This window comes from Fusarium graminearum, chromosome 4 (assembly GCF_000240135.3).
Source record: "Fusarium graminearum PH-1 chromosome 4, whole genome shotgun sequence".
In the NCBI taxonomy this organism is placed as follows: Eukaryota; Fungi; Ascomycota; class Sordariomycetes; order Hypocreales; family Nectriaceae; genus Fusarium; species Fusarium graminearum.
The window spans coordinates 3,724,043-3,742,772 of NC_026477.1; the positions used below are offsets into that span (position 1 = coordinate 3,724,043).

Genomic DNA, 18,730 nt, shown 5'->3' on the forward strand with positions numbered 1-18,730 from the left:
GGGTCAATTTGTACCAATTGAAGATCCAATTAGGGACCTTGGGAAACAGACCCTGAAATTGCTGAATTTCATTAAAGGTAGAGATGAGAAATATGTCTCTTTTGAAAGTCCATTTTCTCATATTCTCGTCACTACCAGGGGGACCATTTCTCCGCGGCAACCGAACTGTATAGCAACGGCTTAGTACCACTTAGCCTGCCTGGCGCAGCGCCGTAGACGCATCGAGAACACAGTCTTGGAACGCGGTCAAGAAAAGGGTTCGGGAATAACCAATATTGATATAGTTGCGGCATCTGTTTTGTAGACAAGAGTCGCAACTTGAGACGTCGTGGAGCAGCACGAGTCGCGCCTCAACCTTTAATGCAACCCTCTTGACTCAGTCGATATCATCCGCGCTAGTCTGTCCATTCCCTTTCTCATCAATCTTGGGGCCCAATCGTTCCGTCGCCTCCTTTGGTGCTCCTTCTCCATCGAATTCGTCGTCGTGCTGTATGTCGACTTTGTCGGGCAGATTTAACGAATCGTGAGCACCTTCCTTCAACGAACCATCCTCGTTCACGTAATCCTTGTGGTACAGCGAGAACAAGATGACGAGATATGGCTCTTCCGTTTCTTTGTTGCGCAGGACATATCTGAGCTGATGTGAGCGTTTTGGGCCGGGCCTGTAACGAGTGTAAATGAAGAGGGCTAGATGAAGGGATTTCTTGCCCATCATTGGAGGCAATACGATATAGCAGGGGAGATATTCGTTCGACTGGAAGGGGTTTTGCTTACCTGAGACCTTGGCCATCCCAGTACTTCATTATGGGTAGCTGAAATCCAGGGAGGTTCAGAGCGAGGTCGGAAAAGTTCAGATAGGGGTTGAAGAAGTCGAAGCCATATGTCTGGCCATACTCGAACACCCATTTCTCTTTGCTATCCGCCCTGAGAGCCCACTTCATTCGAGCCTTGCTGGTGAGAGGGGCGCCAACTTCTTCACGGGCCTCAAGACCATCCTCGTCACCACCTTCCTCGAACCATAGTCCGCCCTTTTCTTCATCAAAATCACCCTCGCCAACGTGGATGGTATTGAAGGAGCTCAATGCTGGGCCATACAAGTAAGGTTTATCGGCGTAAGCATCGCCATCCAGACCAGGATCAATCCACCATCGAACTATGCCCATAGCCGTATTAAATCCTGGTGGTAGGCGGTCTCGAATAGGGTGGTCAAAGTCATTGCCGAATTGTAAGTCGGTGGCCTTGATCCCGGAGGCGTCATCAGTGTCGCTGCTGGAAGGTTTCTTTGGTGTGAAACGGAATGAAATACTGTATTGATCCTGGTTGTAGGCATGAGGCTCAGTTGAAAAGTAGGGAGATGTTGATGGTGAGTTTCTTGGCAGACCCTTGTAATCGTTGATGCGGACGTTGAGTTCAATGTCAGCGCGGTCGCTCTTGATGGTGGTGGGCTTGGCGACGTTGACTGGAACCTCGGCCTGTTGGCTCAGGTCATAATGAGGACCAGCTGTGATGCGCAGGATGTAATTCTCAGCCATTTTTTCTATCGCTTCTTTCTATACCAGCTCTTTCTTTGGTGTTTTGTCTGTGTCTAGAACTCGCTCTATTAAAAAGGAAAGTTGAATGACGTAACTGAGTCGCTAAGCTCGAGCCGCGATTAACAAAGACCTAACCTACAGCCGTTACTAAAACAAATGATGATGAAGGTGAAGCAAAATAACGCAGCTGTTTATTTATTAAAAATGTCTTTGGTAGTGGCGCTGGTAGTAAGTAAGCCTTATAGTTAGGTATGACGTGAGTGTTTTTCCATCTCTGCATGCTCGTTCAGGTTTGTGTCATTGGATTAACTACACCAGCCTAGGTAAGCTAAAGCCTACAGATTAGATTACAGCATCAGCTTTAGGTTCCAGACAAAGTCATGAAATCGCCAAGATAAGGGATGTGTTTAAAAATATCCGTAGCATAGGAAAGCGATGAATTCGAAGTTATTTTAAAGCAATTGTCTGCCATATCTGTCGAAGTGTTGAGAAGTCAGCAAGTGATATAGAACGAATGCCTTAGTGATGCCTGAGGCACCAGCAGGACTGTTGCCTGAGTAGGTGCGTCTCTCGTCCCTTCCCTTCCCTTCCACCCCCAAATTCCCCACAGTCCTAGAGTCCCCGAGTCCTTCCTTCTACTTCGAATCGTTTCAACCAAGTCGCTTCAATGAACACCAAGTGTTAACTTGAAGTCACCGGAAAATATCCATTCTCAATACATTTTCACTAATAACCAAGCAAAATATCAATTCGCAGGTACCTACTTAGGAACATTATTTGTCCTTCAGATAAACCAACCATCTTCACTATCAAGACATAGGCCCAACTGCTTCGCAATGAGTTCACAGCTGATGAGATGAAACGTTACCATTCATCATAATGATCAAACACAGGCTCGAATTCATAAAATAAATCGACAGGCCTCAATAACTACCTGTTCAACAGATAACGCCTTCTGTTATCAGATCCATATCTAATTGTCAATCGCCTGCTTTGAACGCCAGTTCTTTTTCATCTACTACGCACGAATTCCACTATTGCAGCACACTAATTAAACAGCAGCTATCGGTCTTGCCCAGGAGTTGATCTGTTCTGGATAATGTGCGCCAGCGCATCAATCACTGCGTTCATTAGCAATCGCGCAATCTGCCAAGTCCTTCGACGAGGAGTGGTTCAACATACTCTGTATGTCCATCTTGGATCTTGTGGCGAAGTAAAAGTCTTCGTTAATCTTGTCCTGCCTGTGTTCGCACGGAATATGACATGGGCAAAACTCATAGTCCGTGGACAGCGGAGGGAGGTCTGGCGTGGACATTCGGGTGTCGATTGGTGTCCTTGGATACCAATCTCCAATCAGAACATCCTCTTCAGAGTCATGCGTCTCCAACTGCGCTTCGCTGGGGTCAATAGGAGTCAAGTGACACCATGAGCCAGTGTGCGCAAGACCTTCGTCAGAGGCGAGATGTGAAGGTTGATCATGTTTGTGCGAGGGGACCAGAGTATTCTCGAGTGAGACCCGAAGACGCTTTCGAGGCGAAATCGGATACAGTTCATATTCTGGCTCTAACTTTGGGAGAGATGGCTGACCAGTGTATGGGCACAAGTCTTGGTTGGACAGCTGATGCAAGCCATGTGATCGTGGTACCTGTCTTCGCAGCCGAGCATCGGCATCTCTGACCTGCTCAGCGCCATTAGGGATGGTTCTGAAAAGGCCAGATCCAGATACATCGACCAAGCGGAGAGGATCAGCTAGGCTTCTGGGACTTGCTAATAGTCTTTGCCTCTCACTGGCTTTCTGGTGGTTTGGTGCTGGGGCTTGGCCGTGGGCTCGCCTGAGTTCATACATTGGTGAAGAAGGGGCAGACTTGGGGAAAGCACGATGAGAAGCCATTCTATTGCGAAAAGGAAAGTATGTCTTGTTCGTACAGATATACGATGCAGTATATGGGCCTCAAGTGACGGCGACAGCAAGGCAGGGCAGATAAGAGTACGAAAGGAGTCCTACTGAGACTCATTGAACTCTTGAGTGTTATCAAGTGATGAAAGTCAGAAGCAATGGTGGGTTTGAAGGAGATGGGAGATGATTTTTGATGGAACTGAAGAAAAGGTATGAAGAAGGGAGAGTGTAAGAACAGAATCGGGGGGGAGGAGGACTTTATTTAAGTCTGGAGGCCCAAGGTTGAAGGACCCCCCACTAGCCAATCAGAAGACAGCATTTTAACCTCACACAACCTCATCCTGGCACTTCTCATCACACACACTTCATTACAAGAACTATCAACCCATTCTTTCTACTATTTGATTATGCGTATACATTGGAAACCTCACGAGAGTCCTCTTGGTGTTGTATACTTGTCTGTTTGTCTACGCTTCTGAACCTCGAGTTGGCCGTGCGTCTTGTCATGTATGCTGTATGACAAGTGTACCAATGCCACCGTTAGTGATTCAGTGCAAGTTTCGGACTATTATAAAACTTACATGTGCAACATACATGTGCGGGCTGTGCTGTGGGAGGTGGCTCTGATACACAACGTCGCCGTGGACTGTTTTGTACTTGACCTTCATGCTAGTCGACCAATTCGTAATAAAATATACGTCTTCAGACATGTACATCTGCAGTATTACCTTTTAATCTTGTATTCCTGACTCACAAGATAAACATTGGCGGGGACTTATAGCGGATGGTTGAAATAAATGAACTCTCTTGCTTGTCTCTAAGAATTGAAGTCATATGTGCAGTTCGTAAGGAATCATTATACAGTCTGAATGGACCAATGAGGTGTTGTGCGGGCAAATATCGGTAGTGTTGGCGTTGTTAATAAGCCACTAAGGGACGTAAGAGAAAGGGGGTTCCCTTTCTTAGGTACCTGGGTTTGAGTCGACATGTAAGACGTACATGACTAGACGCTAACAATCGCCCATAGAATAAGGTAGAGATACTTATATGCCCCCCCTTAGTATACATTTCAAAATAAAGGGACAGTGGCCAGTATAAGCGTTTTCAAGGCATCTAACTTATACGAATACGGAGTGTGGCAGTCGTTTTACACATCTTGGCTACCAAGCCACATCTCCTTGGCCATATTATCAGATCGAGGTTCCAGATTAGGTGAATATGGTCGCATTGCACAGTTTCCGTGCATATGCATATGTAAGTTGCGGTGTCGGACAACTTGTTTTTCGCTATTTAAAGTTCCACAATATATTACTCAAACTGGTTCCTGTACTACATGAATACATGAACTTGATGAGATCTGGAGTCCCTGAGCCGCATCTTTGGCTCGGATCGAATCCCTGGTTCTCCGTGACGGTTTGCTGTCTACCCAATTTTAGTTGTGTTACATGGTGATGGATTGTTTACAAATGGAATATCGCACTTCGAAAACTCTTCGAGACTTGTCATACACTGATGGTAGCATGTAACGTGGAGAAGCAGACTCTGATACAAAAACCCGACCTGTAGTACTTGGCTTTCGTTGTGTCTCCCAGATTACCTAGGGATGCAGATGTGGCTATGCTCGATCAGCCACAAGCCACAATCCTTCAGTACCTGAGACCCTTGTAATTCCAGTCGATCAATGCCAGCTGATGGTGATAGAAAGTGGTACGCCCCAACGAAACGACAGCAAGATCCATTCGACAAACACGTCACCGAAGATTTTCTAGGCCAACAAAAAAAAATCATTTAATCTCATCTTTATCTTTTTCATCCTGCAAAGAATTAAAACCCCAAGTCCGATTCACGGGCGCCATATCACCGAATGCTCGGTACATCTTTCGGTGAATGGGTCTTTATCCGCCTGTCCATCGCCCTCTTTCGCTACACGCCGTTATTTTACATATTTCTCATCTTTATCTTGCCTCTCTTACAGCCCGTTTCTGTGGTGTTTCCGACTGTCTGTGTTCTCCTAGCAGCGTTGCTGGCAGAGTGTGTCTTCTACCTGTTCATATACAGACCGTTTCTTGGTCGGCTCAAGCGGAATGCAGTCTACCCACCGGAACTTTCGCGACAAGATCGAAAAGCACTGTTTGAGCGATGCTTCGAAAATGTGTCTTCGCCTGAGATTTACTTGAAGTGGTGGTTCCTGGATGCGGATCCGGATGAGATTCGGCGGGACAACGTGAGAGAGTTTCTCTTGTGGGCTTTCTTCGAAAAGCCTGATGGGAAAGGCCTGTTGGCAGAAGACGAGGAGATGGTGGAGGAAGAGGTTGAACACTATCTGGTGCTTCTCGAGAACAGACTTGGACGGCCATTCGAAGATGGAAGGGGAAATGCCAAGAGCCTTCGTCTGACTCTCGATGGCATCACGACGACATATCGCAGTCTTCTCTGGTATCTCATCATCTTCTTCATCGACCAGTTCACCCACTTTGCTTTACGCTGGCATGGATTTGAGTTTTATCGACGACCTCGCTCCTCTGCGCTTCGTGTTTTCCCACCGCGCCCACAAGAGCTGCTTCCAGGCCAGCAATCACCCTCTTCACAAATAAGTTACTGGCACCGCCCGCATACAGCCCAAGACAAACTTCCCGTGGTGTTCTTCCACGGCATTGGGGTTGGATTGTCGACATACATCGGTTTCCTGGCTGGAATTTATGACACAGGCGATAAGAAAAGGAGCGTCGGTGTAATTGCCGTCGAAACCTTGCCCATCTCGTTCCGCCTCACCCCAGCCATTCCTGATAAGAGAGAGTTCTTGTCTCAAATGACAGCCATCCTGGAACACCATCATTGGGACAAATTTGCGTTGGTATCGCACTCTTACGGCTCTGTCTTGACGACACATATTCTCCATGACTCCAGACTCAAGCATCGCGTACCATCAGTTGTCCTCATCGATCCCGTTACTATCATGCTTCATCTTCCCGACGTGGCATACAACTTTACTCGTCGGAAGCCCAAGCGAGCTAATGAATGGCAGCTGTGGTATTACGCGAGTACTGATCCAGGCGTTGCGCTTTGTCTAGGCAGGTATTTCTTCTGGCGCGAGAATATTCTTTGGAAAGAAGATCTGGTAGGGACTCAAGATGATAGTCGTCATACGAGGCATGCCGCCGTGGCGCTGGCTGGTCGCGACCTTATAGTCGATACTGCTGCAGTTGCAGAATATCTGGGTGTTGATCTGGAAATGCGAACACGGAGTCTAGTAGCGGAATCGCACAACGGCGTAGAGGTGGTCATGTTTCCAAAGCTGGACCATGCGCAAGTGTTTGACGATCGGACAAGTAGAGATTCGGTGATTCAGATGATTAAATCAAGGTGCGAAAGTTAGTGGGTAGCATCTGCGGAATAATCCAAGAATAGAACAAAGTCGAGATAGACAGCAACAAAAGAAAACACCTTGTCCGTTCGCTAATTCTTTGTTTTAATGACATTGCCACCCCATTCAGACAAGTCTGCCCGAATCGGAGATGGTCCGTTTTGAATCATGAGTAACTGAAAGTCTTCATCAGACTCATTTTTAATCTGATGTTCAATCCATGCAGGTACAAAGGCAAAGTCTCCAGGAGCCAGCTCGTGGTGTTTGAGTTCTGAATTGACGGCTTCGCTGACGACTAGAGTACCGTTACCAGAGACGGCGTAGATTATGGTATCTAAACATGAATTAGATATTTGTTACAATACAGATGACCTTGACTGACCTTGCTCGCTGTTGTGCCTGATCGAAGATCTACTGTGTGGTCGGGTGGTGATGACTTGGCGGTGTCAGTAACGCAACGCAGAGCCGGGAGATTGTATCTGAGACAATCTACTCACCAGAAACACACATATTGTCGCACTTGCCCACGACGGCGGGACGTTCGATGACGGGCCCTTCAACAGTTGGATGAGTCGGTTCGAGCTGCTCGGCTTTGGTGATGTTGGCAGTCGCAGGCATTATCATCGGAAGAATCTCCGAGAGGATGGGTATCAAGGCGCTCATCATTGCAAATTGAAGTTGATAATAATATAAAATGGCAAAGTGTTAATGATGGCTAGGAATGGATAGCCAAGACAGAAGTTCAAGTATAATAAAGCAGGTGTCGGTGAGTGACGTGAGAGGCGAAAGGTGAAGGTATTCCCAATGGTTAGATGACGTCGCCGCACTAATAAACGGGTGGTGTAGAGTCAGCCAACAAAGCAGAGAGAGGTTAGTAGCCACAGTAGTACAAATGTGCGGTTTCGGTGACGATGAGAAGCGTGTGACCTAGCAATTTGGTGTTGAGATTGAGCAAAGCAAAGCAGAACAAGTTGGTACGGGTATCAGGCCTCAAACCTAGAAACTCGGCTGCAGATGCGACCTGAACCTGGACCTGGACCTGGACTTAGCTAGAGCTAGACCGGGGCCTAGATTCACCTCCAACCACCCGCTGTTAGTCCTAGCGGCGGCACAGCTTCGCTACGAGACCCTTAAAAGACCTAAATGGATCACCGCTGATAAAGGACAATTGATCTGATTGATAATGCAAGGTCGATAGCGACTGGGGTTGGACAAGTGCGTACGACTTGATGTGCAGGTGCTTGAGATCTGGACAGTTCTTCAATTTAACAAAATATTTAGATATATGTTGACACATGTTATATATCATCCGGTAATAGATCAGCCAGCACTTAAATGATGGTGACGACGATCCTCTCCACTTCTCCCCCGGCAGTTATCGGTAATGGATCCTCCAAAATGTGACAGATATATATATAATGTGATATGATTGACATCTCCAACATATTAATCAACTGATCTGCTGCACAATTTAGACAGTTTTAATTGCAAGCGCCATCCCAAGTCAGTCCATTCCTGTCTACACGCCCTTTCCAAGGGTCCGGCTGAACTCCGCTTAGTTGCATCATTTGGGGTCATGGCTAACTAAATTGAAGCTCACTTCGCAGCTCCCCAAGTCGGGCCAGACCGTCTGGATCAACATCTAGCTCGCCACCCCTGCCGAAACCAAGTGATATAAACTAACTAAACTACTCAGTCAGTCTATGAGCTATTAACTGTTCTCGTCTTGATCATACAGCATCTCACTTAACCTTTTCCCCTTCTCTCAGAAACAATGTCCATCTCAAGTCAAGCACCAGAGTCACCGCTATCGCGGCCATTGTCGTCACCAGAGATACCATCAGATACCCCATTACTTCTAGACCTCCCTCCTGAGCTCATCGATAACATTCTTTCTCATCTCTCACCCTATGATCTGTCTGCTATATCCGCTACCTGCCGAGATCTGCGCAAGCATGCCCTCTCCGACATACTATGGCAGCCTCTTGTTCAAGAGAATGTTCCCGGCATGACTCTCACCAGTCCTCATCCTTGCAGCAGCTATCATGACCTCTACGCCTCGCATGATCGTCTCTGGTTCCTTCCCCGGCAAAAAATCTGGTTTTGCGATCGAGATCTTACCGGCAGACTCATGCTTGTTCGTTACGACCCACGTCGAGGCTGCATAGAGGGCTATCAACTTCTTGCAAGCAGAGGTCGACCACTGCATCAGAGTTGGCTTGGCCAAGGCGATGTCTTGATCCAAGAGTTCGACCCAAAAGTGAAACTCCATCTCGACAAGCCTATCCTGCAGTTCCGGGTTGGAGAAGAAGCCCCCGTTGATTTCACAACGCGACCTGGTGCTAATCGATTTGCCGACGAGATGCCTGTCACGCTTGATGACCGAATCGACGCTCTGTTCAGCAACTTTATGCTGACATGCGAGCTTGACCAAGAAGAGGCCCAAGACAACCTCAAAAGCCCATTCCCGTACGGCAACATATGGCCACCGCCTTCTGTACCTTCAGACCATCATGTCTCGGGCGGCAGTACGCAGATCACAGAGGAGGGAATCTTTGTCAACACGCCAGCGACTCGGCCCCGACGACGCAGGGATGTTTCGGAGAGGTTCTTCCGAGTTCGTCAGTGGATGGAAATGGCGGGCGGTTTAGCTCGTATTGGTATGGCTGCCGGTATGACTGGGATATTTAACATGCTAAGATTGTCTCGTCCCGCAGCGGCCGGTGGTCTTCCTGGCGTCCACGTCGGCGAGGAACTCATCACCTACTCAACCCTCGATCCAAAGTTGTACACGCCAACGCCGTTGAAGCCTTGGAGAGGCATCTGGGTTGGCGATTACAGTACCCACGGGTGCGAATTCCTGCTTGTCCACCAGCCCGATGACGAGACGCCGGCAACGGACGAAGAACTCGGGCTCATACGCGGAGAGACGGAAACCGAAGGGGCTTGGGTAGCGAGACGGGACGAAGGACGCACGTATCAGGGACGGCTTGAGGCTATTAAGCTAACGGGTGACCCCAATGTTCCGCGAGGAGAGATCACTTTTCTGGCCAAAGATTTGAACGACCTTGTCACTGGGCCTCCGGCAGACCCTCGCTTTCAGGGTATGAAGATGGTTCATAGCCAAGGTCACATTGCAGACACAGGGTTTATATCAGGTAAGTGTAAGCGGGGATTTGCAAGGCAACTACTAACAATCCAACAGACAGGTTTGTTAAAAGCCATCTTATCCTCGTTAGTCATGATCGCATAGCTCAGCACTGGGTTGAGTTTGGCCATGTGAGCTATTTCCAGAGGGTAAATATCGATGAGTTCCTTAAGGTGTGAGGGAATAGGTGGATAAAAGCATATGATTGTATTGCGTATACCAACATCGCTCATCGTTAGGGTGTTCATTTCGACTATAGTATTATTTGAGGAGGTTGTCATTCTTTCGACTTGTGTGTCTGTGGTGTGGCGCCGGGAATCTGGCACCAGATATTACATATATTTTTATTTTCCATGAGATTACGAAGTCGGGTAAACATGCACCAAGATGAATGTACTGTCCCAAGTCTTTTTGTAGGAGGGCGCATTTTTCACCATATATAACGACATCTCATTCTGCTGATAACTTTCAAATGCAATCAATACCCTCGGTTTAGGGTAGCCGACAGACGAGCGAAAAGAACATTATAATGCAGCCAGATGTTGATGCCATTTATTTCTAGGGGTATCACGGAATGATCCAGTATATAAAACCCATGTGAGAATAGTTCCCAAATTCCATCTGTCCGAAAAAAACACATTCATCTCATAAAGTCATCGATGTTGCATCCAATATCCGCTGCCAAGCAACCTTGTTTTGCGCAACGGGACTCGTGTGGGCTCGAGGCCCGACGCTGTGGACGCATAGCTCGATATGGTAAATTCGCTTTTGTTCAATTTTTTGTTTTTTGTATCGGAGTTTCCGTTTACTTGGACTTGGCCTTCTTAGCCTGAGCTTGCTCGTAAATCCAGTCATTGAGACCCGCACGGTTTCTGCAATCCCAAGTCAGCTTCCTGTGCCTAAAAAATAAACTCAGCCACTTACCGTGCAATCTCGAAAGCGTAAAACTGCATGCGGGGAACAAAGATGGTGGTGTTCTCTTCGTACTCGACCTTGGGGCTGTCGCGAACCATGGTACCAAAGTTGTAGTCGTCGACCTTCTTCTCGTACTTCATCATGAACTCGCGCCACCTGTTCTTGCCGTCCTTGCTCTTCATGGCGTCCTCGTCGACCTTGGCGGCGGGGTCGAAGTCAGGAAAGGCCTCCTTGAGGTGCTCCATGATCTCGTCGTCGATCTTTGTGAGGCGGAGGCTGGAGCCCTTGACGCGCTCGAGGATGGACCAGTAGGTTTGCATGTGCTGGACGACCTTGACGGCGAATTGCTTCTCGATCTGCGGGTTTGTTAATCAGACTGATTCGGATTGTGACGGCGGGGGTTGAGGTTTGACGCACGTCTTCGTTGTTTTGGGCATTCTCGGCGTCAAAGTTCTTGGGCACGGGGGCACCGGCCATGTTATCGAGGGGATCCATGATGACTGGTGGATTGTCTGCGATCGTGATGGAGGGGATTTTGGTGATGTTTGGTGTATTCAAGCTGTGTTTGAGGTTGTCGTTGGGCAAAAACCTTGAACGTGGGGCAATGATGATGGAGGGGCACAGAAGCCACAAATGATATCAGCGTATAGTGTTTGCGCTTATTAGCACTGTGATTGTAGATCTTGATGGATGGATTTATCTGATACAGATGGATAGAAGCTGGCTTTATATATTGAGAATAATCATATCATATTGGCTATCTAGAAGTTATTGCTATTCTATAGGTATGTTTCAATTTGAAAAGATTACACAATTATCACCTGTTCGTATGAACGATGCTTCTAGTGCTTGCTGGAATGTCATAGATGCAGTCTCTACAGATTGCACAGTGCAAAACGCTGGTAGATACATCCGTCTCGTTGCGTTGTGGCAAACAGACATCATTTACTTTGCAATACAAGCAGCAAAAAGATGCCACTATAACGGGCAAAAGATAATATTTGCTAACTCCGGTACAGGGAATCGAACCCTGGGCTCCGCGGTACTGATCTCTCAGGTTATGAGAGCGCGAAATGTTAGCCACTACACCATACCGGATTGTCGCTATTGGTGGTTATCGTTGACAGGGAGCGTGGTATTAACAAATATGTAGCTTGTTGAATGTGAGCCAGGCTTTACACGTCTAGAGTCTCAAGGCCCGTGACTACTTTGCTTGTCTTGTTTGTAAGTGAGGTGGCTCTCGTTGCATGATAGTCTAAACCACCGGGGCTGGAGCAAAAGACTGGAGCACAAACTTGACAGAGATGAAGTCAAAAGGAAGCTTTCTCTGTGATTTCTTGGCATAGGTACTTTATGCCACACATCTCTTTGATACTATGGCAACATTTTGCTTAACAATCGATTGCGCAAGCAGATTGGGACGAGTGATGCCTGGTATCACAAGGGATATGATCAACATACTTTGCATATTTTTGCAAGAGTCAAACGGCTGCTAAACAAGTATAAATAGCTAGACTCTCCCATAGGAGATGCATTTTCACTTCTTCATCATTCTCATTCTCATTCCTTTATATAAAACCTCAAGCCACTCTTTATGCACTCGCTAGCACTGCCTTTCTCTATAAGTACACACACCAAAGGAACGACTATAGTAACGCCCAAGTTATGCCTCCTCTTCCAAACGAGGTCCAAAACAGCATCTAGCGTCCCATAATTGCTTAGCGAATTCACTTCTATCATACATGTCTATTATGATAGCGAATCGTCTGGTTTGACTGCCGTGTTTGGAGAGTAACCTGTTGCCTTACAGGTTTCTTCCTCAACAAGAGCCCATGCCGGGAATATATGAAAGAAGCTACCACAGCCACACGGCCCGGTCGTGAGGACAGCTGATCGTTCGAATCCTCCTCACAGTTCGCGAGTTACCACTGTATTTTATTTCTCATGTCGAAAGCCGAAGCGCCCGAAAAGGTCCTGAACTGGATCGATAGGGTAGAACGCCAGTCTGGCGGTTTGAAAGTACAGACTCTTGGCTTTGATAATGCAGCCGAGTTCCATTCGGAAGTATTAGACATCGGTCTGAACATGCGTGGAGTAAATACACGATACTAATTTGCATACATGCACCAACAGAATGGCCGCGTTGAACGCGCAGGACGATTGATTACTTAGAGAGCCTAGCATCGTCGACCAAATGGTCCCTATAAATAAATGCCCGCTAATATGGCTTCTGGCTCTTTGTTCCTTGGTTTTCTCCATCGTTAGGTACGTTTGTTAAGAGCTTTAATTGTATACTCTGCTTATATGGTACCTAGATGACCGAAACACACTGAGGTTGCGAACCATGATCCTGTGTCCGGGCCCATGTACTACGAGGGAAGCTCGAATGGTAGCAGCTACAAGAGATTAAGGACTCTGAGAATATATAAAGGGAGAGCTCGATGACAACTTCCACAGAGGGTGCTTTCCTGGGGGTGGTCCTTTGAATATGAGTAATCATGGTCTTGTTGATAGAAGCTAAGTATGTTCTGGCCTGTAAAATAGTGCGGATGGAATGTATCCTGGTGGAATCGGTATATTACCTTTACGTATCACAGCAAAGAAAGATAAAATTGAGAAAAGAAATCTTAGTTAACGGTATTAAGTTAATGAGTGCATCTGAGAATCTGACCCCAGAACAATATACAGATTCGATGCATGTATACAACTCGCAAGCCGAGAATTGGATGACATTTCCACAAGTCAATGCATAATATATCCCCCAAACCAGTGGTAAGTTCCATATGGGCCAAACATCAAGGTCACTATCGTCAGCAGCCACATGCCTTTCTCTAGATAACCCATCAAATGGGCTGTGTGCCCCGAGATTGAACAGGAAGGGGGGAGGAAGAGGCAACATCATGACAGAGTCCGGAACCAGCGGCACTAAAAAGAGATCGCTCCGGCCGTTAACCAGGCCTTGGCGTTGAAACTGATGATTTATATGTCCACTGTTCAAGTTCTGGGACAAAGCCAGCCCTGCGATAGCCCCCAAAGAGGACGACGAGACTAGGCAGGTGACTTATTAGAGTAGAGGACGCAAGGGATACATCAATTCGGATGAAGTAGTGCACGTCAGATGAACCAACAGCTCCAAGCAATCATCTCGTCTAATGCGCCAGTCAAAAAGATATCATGTCGTCAAGTTGAGTGCCATTTAGCAGTGGCAACACCGTCGGCATCTCGGTCGCCTTTAGAATCCCGAATGGAAAAGGCTATTAAAAATGGCCCGCCAAACGCAATCAATTTATCTTGCAGATTTGCCAATAATTTGCGTGCGGGGTTTGCGGGTTAGTCGTTGAACAATATCAACGAGAACAATACTAAGGCCCTTGCCGTCAGCCTCGTTTGTGCACCATCACCACCACTCGCCCTTTCATATTGTTCTTTGTACTACAAACGCTGTGCCTCATTTTTGACCTTGTCGCCATCGCCTACCATGTATTCTCTTCAATATCCTCGATCGTTTCGTCCTTTTTCTTTCCCTTCCTTCTCAATCCAGATTGAAATCACAACTTTCGTTAATCTTTAATCTTCAACTTCATTCGCAATGGAACAAGACGCCAAATCATCGTGGAAACAACTCTTCGCCTTTACCAAAAAGTCACACACCGGAGCTCTCATTGCTGCTCTAATAGCCGCAGCATTCTCGGCAGCATTCAAAACCGTCCTCGCTGTCATCCTTGGAAAGATCTTCGATACCATCGCTGGCTTTGGCAATGGCACATATGACGGGGATGAAGCCCTCGCCCTGGTTTCAGACTGGGCTTTTGTCCTTCTTGGAATGGGAATTGGGAACTGGCTCGCAAGTACAGCCTTTCTAGCGCTCTGGGTCATATTTGGAGAGTTACAGGCGTGCAGTGTCAGGCGGGAAATCTTTACAAGTCTTCTCTCGAAGGACATGGCCTGGTTCGATGCCCAATCTGAAGGCATATCTAGTCTTCTCATCAGAATACAGACGTAAGTACCTTATTCCCATCTTAATCCCTTACTAACTTTCCAAAGGCAAACCCGCGAACTGCAGCTTGCATCTTCCCAAGTCCTCGGCCTTCTCGTTGGCGACATTATCACTTCCTTCGCTTCTCTGGGCATCGCACTTTATTACTCCTGGAAACTCACCCTCGTCCTTCTCGCCACTCTTCCAATTTCAGCTATCGTACTCTCGTTTGCGACCAAGCGTTTGGAGCCCACTATCCAAGCCCAAAAACGCGAACTGGCCGTGGCCTCAAAGTTCGCCGTCGCATCTATCACAGCAATCGATCTCGTCAAGGTCTTCAACGGATATGACCAGGAGGTTTGGCAGTACTACCAATCAATTAAGGCCGCAGCAAAACAGTACCTTGTCCAAGCCCAGTGCAATGCCCTCCAGATGGGCTATGTCGCCTTCTGGGTTGTGGCAATGTTTGTCCTGGGATTCTGGTACGGTGTGGTACTCGTCAACAACGATGGTCTTGCTGCCGGAAGTGTCCTGACAACTTTCTATTCTACACTTGCAGCCTTTCAAGGTATTGAAGCTTTGATGCCGCAGTGGCTGGTACTCGCCAAGGGAATGTCGGCTGGTGGGTTTCTCTCAAGTGTTACTCGTAACATGAGAAATGGTGGCACGGTCAAGCCCATGGCTGGCGCTTTGCGACCCCGATTCTGCAGTGGCGACATCGAGCTGAAGAATGTGAGTTCTCTTTTGACTAGCCAAGACAAGTACTGACTTTAGCAGGTGAGCTTTGCATACCCCTCGAACCCCACGGTCAAAGTACTCAAAGAATCGAACTTCTTCTTTCCATCTGGCGAAATAACCTTTATTGTCGGACGAAGCGGTTCTGGAAAGAGCACACTCGGTAACCTCATCGTCGGTTTCTACGAGCCCCTGAGAGGACAAGTCCATGTCGACGGTCGGCCTTTACAGATACTCGACAGACAATGGGTCCGCGAAAACATTACCTTGATCCAGCAGTCAAGTGTTTTGTTCAACGAATCGTTCTACAAGAACGTTGCATTCGGCCACCAATGCCCTGACGGAGCAACACGATCTGAAGTGATGGGTGCCTGTGATGCAGCGTTGCTTCAGTCGACACTTGCAGCACTTCCCGAAGGACTTGAAACTAATGTCGGTGCTGACGGATATAACTTGAGTGGTGGCCAGAAGCAGAGACTAGCGCTTGCTAGAGCCAGACTTCGAGATCCTCCTGTACTCATTCTTGACGAGATTACAAGCGGTCTCGATCAGGTCAGCAGAACTCTTATCATAGATGCCATCCGTGCATGGAGACGAGGCAAGACAACCATCATTATCACACACGACGTCGCCCAGATTGAGGATAACGACTTTGTCTATGTGATGGATAACGCAACTCTCGTGCAAGAAGGCTTCAGGAAGGATCTTGACAAGCAAGGTGGTAAAACATTTGCCACACTTGCATCTACAGCGCAGGATACTCCAAATATCGACTCGCCCATCTCCCCCACCTCACCCCTTTCTCCATTATTTCCTACGCCACCGATGAGAGCATCTCGACTTTCGCGAATGCTTGTCGGAGAGTTGGAGTCCTTTAGCCCAGCCCCTACAAGAGCATCGCAACACATGACGCTTGGCACCAATGCAGCAGCAGCATTTCGCATAGGAACGGCTCGGGCGTGGGATATGGAAACCTTTTATGAAGAACAGCGCCCAGCAACGGCCGCCAGCAACTGGCCTATGGGTGACTTTTACGACGAAAAGCACAACAGCTCTCTCAGAAGCCGAATTAGTCTGCATGGCTTTGAGACCTCGTGCACTCTAGGACCGCTCGATGAGCCTAAATACCTTTTTGGTGGATCAGAACGCCCAAAGAGCATCACAAGACTTCGACGAGAAAGATTGACCGACAAGGTAGAGGATAAGGATGATGAGACTAAGGAACTCCCTCCACCCATGTCATTGATCGCAATCTTGAAGACTGTTTGGCCAGCTATCGGCCGGGGCCATCGGTTTCTCCTTATCATTGGAGTGATTACCTGCTTGATTGGAGCCGGCTCTATACCTGCATTTGCATACTGTTTTGCGCAGCTTCTCGGTGCAATGTGGTCGCAAGGCGACAAGCTAGCAGAGGGTAAGAAATGGGCCATTTTTCTCAGTGTCATCGCTATTGTCGACGGAGTTTGTACCGGTGGTGGTCGTTACCTGCTTGAGATGGTTGGCCAAGCATGGATCAATACCATCCGTGTGGAAGCCCTGAAACGAATCCTTCGACAGCCAAGATCTTGGTTCGACCGGTCGCGCAACTCTCCTGGCCGAATCAACGAATGTCTAGACCGAAACGCTGAAGAGATGCGTAACATTGTGGGACGATTTGTACCCATCCTCATCACAGTCACCGTCATGATCGTTGCCGCCATTGTGTGGGCACTCGTCATATCCTGGAAGCTCACCCTAGTCACCCTCGCACCGCTACCTGTCGTTATGGGCGCAGTTAAAGGCTATACCATTATCAGCGGTAAGTGGGAGGCGCGTTGCAATGAAGGAGCCGAGGAAGCCAGCGCTGCTCTGACCGAGATCTTTCTCAACATCCGAGTCGTTCGGGCTCTCACGTTAGAGAATTACATGAGCGAAAAGTACCTCGGAGCAGTAACACATACCCTGGGCCTGGGCAAGAAGAGAGCCGGCCGTACAAGTGCGTTCTTTGGCCTCTACCAGTCAGTGAACTACCCCCTCACAGCGCTTGTGTTCTACTACGGAACTGTGCTTTTGGCTTCGGAGAAAGCGATTACACCAACATCCGTCGTAGCAGTGGTGAACCTTCTTCTGTTCAGTATGGGCACAGCGACAAGTATTCTTAGTACGATACCTCAAGTCACCATGGCCCAGTCCACTGCGGCACAGATGTTGGAGTACGCCAATATGCCGCTGACACCACCAAGCGAGGCTGGCGGACAACAGAAGCCGAAATCACCACTTCCAGTACGACTAGACGACCTTGGCTTCTCATATAAGCCAAACTCGCGACCTGTCCTGAGAGGTTTGTCGTTTGAGGTCAATGCTGGAGACTGTCTAGCTATTGTCGGTAGCTCTGGTTGCGGCAAGTCTACAGTCATCTCGCTGATGTTGGGTCTTTATACCCCTTCGAGAGCTTCCATACTCAGCACGGAATCGCCACTGACCTTTGCTGGTATTTCTCACTCCGACATCGACATTGAACATCTTCGGTCGATGATGGCATACGTTCCACAAACACCATTCCTGTTCCCAGCCACCATCGCAGAGAATATTACATATGGTCTCAACGAACTATCGCCGCAACGTCACTTCCCCAACGTCATGGCTGCTGCAAAGGCAGCTGGTCTTCACGAGTATATCTCATCTCTCCCAGATGGCTACAACACCCACGTTGGCGACGGTGGCCAAGCTCTTTCAGGCGGCCAAGCACAGCGTCTCAGTATCGCACGCGCACTACTCCGCAAGCCAAGACTTCTTGTGCTTGACGAGCCAACAAGCGCACTGGATGCGGAAAGCGCAGAGGTGATCAGGAACACAATGCGGCGAATCGCGGGTAAGTCAAGGAGGGAGATGGCGATCGTTGTGGTAACGCACAGCAAGGAAATGATGGCGATTGCGGATCGCATTGTTGTGCTGGAGGGTGGTATCAAGGTTGAGGAGGGAACATATCATGAGTTGGTGCAGGCTAGGGGTGCTTTTGCGCAGGTAATTGGAGAGGGAGGATGGGGAGGCAAGGAGTATAATTAGTCAAAGTCTGGACTTGACGAAGTCTGGACTTGATAAAGTCTCAGATTAATTAGGAATTAATTGGATAGTTAATTAACGGCTATTGCACGCATATACCTGAACACGAGTTGTTGTTGCT

The 18,730-nt window shown here is 48.0% G+C and overlaps 7 protein-coding genes and 1 non-coding gene across 8 annotated transcripts; 3 read left to right on the top strand and 5 right to left on the bottom strand.

Annotated features, from left to right (window-relative positions):
• Positions 1-376: 376 nt before the first annotated feature.
• FGSG_07510 (uncharacterized protein) lies at positions 377-1,532 on the bottom strand (the record flags this gene model as incomplete). The annotated part of the gene is made up of 2 exons (XM_011328984.1): positions 377-662; positions 775-1,532. The coding sequence occupies 2 exons, from the start codon at positions 1,530-1,532 to the stop codon at positions 377-379; spliced, it is 1,044 nt and encodes a 347-aa protein (XP_011327286.1).
• Positions 1,533-2,646: 1,114 nt separating this feature from the next.
• FGSG_07511 (uncharacterized protein) lies at positions 2,647-3,423 on the bottom strand (the record flags this gene model as incomplete). Its single annotated transcript, XM_011328985.1, has 1 exon — positions 2,647-3,423. One exon carries the CDS (start codon positions 3,421-3,423, stop codon positions 2,647-2,649), a length of 777 nt encoding a protein of 258 aa, XP_011327287.1.
• Positions 3,424-4,647: 1,224 nt separating this feature from the next.
• On the top strand, positions 4,648-6,805 carry FGSG_07512 (uncharacterized protein; the record flags this gene model as incomplete). Its single annotated transcript, XM_011328986.1, has 3 exons — positions 4,648-4,683; positions 4,996-5,093; positions 5,488-6,805. 3 exons carry the CDS (start codon positions 4,648-4,650, stop codon positions 6,803-6,805), a joined length of 1,452 nt encoding a protein of 483 aa, XP_011327288.1.
• An 80-nt stretch (positions 6,806-6,885) lies between these two features.
• Positions 6,886-7,411, bottom strand: FGSG_07513 (uncharacterized protein; the record flags this gene model as incomplete). Its single annotated transcript, XM_011328987.1, has 3 exons — positions 6,886-7,127; positions 7,176-7,229; positions 7,291-7,411. 3 exons carry the CDS (start codon positions 7,409-7,411, stop codon positions 6,886-6,888), a joined length of 417 nt encoding a protein of 138 aa, XP_011327289.1.
• A 1,156-nt stretch (positions 7,412-8,567) lies between these two features.
• On the top strand, positions 8,568-10,120 carry FGSG_07514 (uncharacterized protein; the record flags this gene model as incomplete). The annotated part of the gene is made up of 2 exons (XM_011328988.1): positions 8,568-9,951; positions 9,999-10,120. The coding sequence occupies 2 exons, from the start codon at positions 8,568-8,570 to the stop codon at positions 10,118-10,120; spliced, it is 1,506 nt and encodes a 501-aa protein (XP_011327290.1).
• A 348-nt stretch (positions 10,121-10,468) lies between these two features.
• FGSG_07515 (uncharacterized protein) lies at positions 10,469-11,529 on the bottom strand. The gene is made up of 3 exons (XM_011328989.1): positions 11,274-11,529; positions 10,866-11,212; positions 10,469-10,813 (listed from the first exon to the last, which is right to left on the bottom strand). The coding sequence occupies exons 1-3, from the start codon at positions 11,349-11,351 to the stop codon at positions 10,747-10,749; spliced, it is 492 nt and encodes a 163-aa protein (XP_011327291.1). The 5' UTR covers positions 11,352-11,529; the 3' UTR covers positions 10,469-10,746.
• Positions 11,530-11,864: 335 nt separating this feature from the next.
• On the bottom strand, positions 11,865-11,954 carry FGSG_20674. Its single transcript has one exon. It is a non-coding gene; the product is annotated as a tRNA-Glu (tRNA).
• Positions 11,955-14,445: 2,491 nt separating this feature from the next.
• Positions 14,446-18,702, top strand: FGSG_07516 (uncharacterized protein; the record flags this gene model as incomplete). The annotated part of the gene is made up of 3 exons (XM_011328990.1): positions 14,446-14,855; positions 14,901-15,564; positions 15,610-18,702. 3 exons carry the CDS (start codon positions 14,446-14,448, stop codon positions 18,610-18,612), a joined length of 4,077 nt encoding a protein of 1,358 aa, XP_011327292.1. The 3' UTR covers positions 18,613-18,702.
• Between the last annotated feature and the right edge of the window lie 28 nt (positions 18,703-18,730).

Excerpts from the sequence above, each read along its gene's own strand:
- FGSG_07515 (XM_011328989.1), bottom strand. The coding sequence starts at position 11,351 with ATGGATCCCCTCGATAACATGGCCGGTGCCCCCGTGCCCAAGAACTTT. Across the intron at positions 11,213-11,273 it reads ATGCCCAAAACAACGAAGAC|ATCGAGAAGCAATTCGCCGT; the intron begins GTGCGTCAAACC and ends ACAAACCCGCAG. Across the intron at positions 10,814-10,865 it reads TACGCTTTCGAGATTGCACG|AAACCGTGCGGGTCTCAATG; the intron begins GTAAGTGGCTGA and ends TTGGGATTGCAG.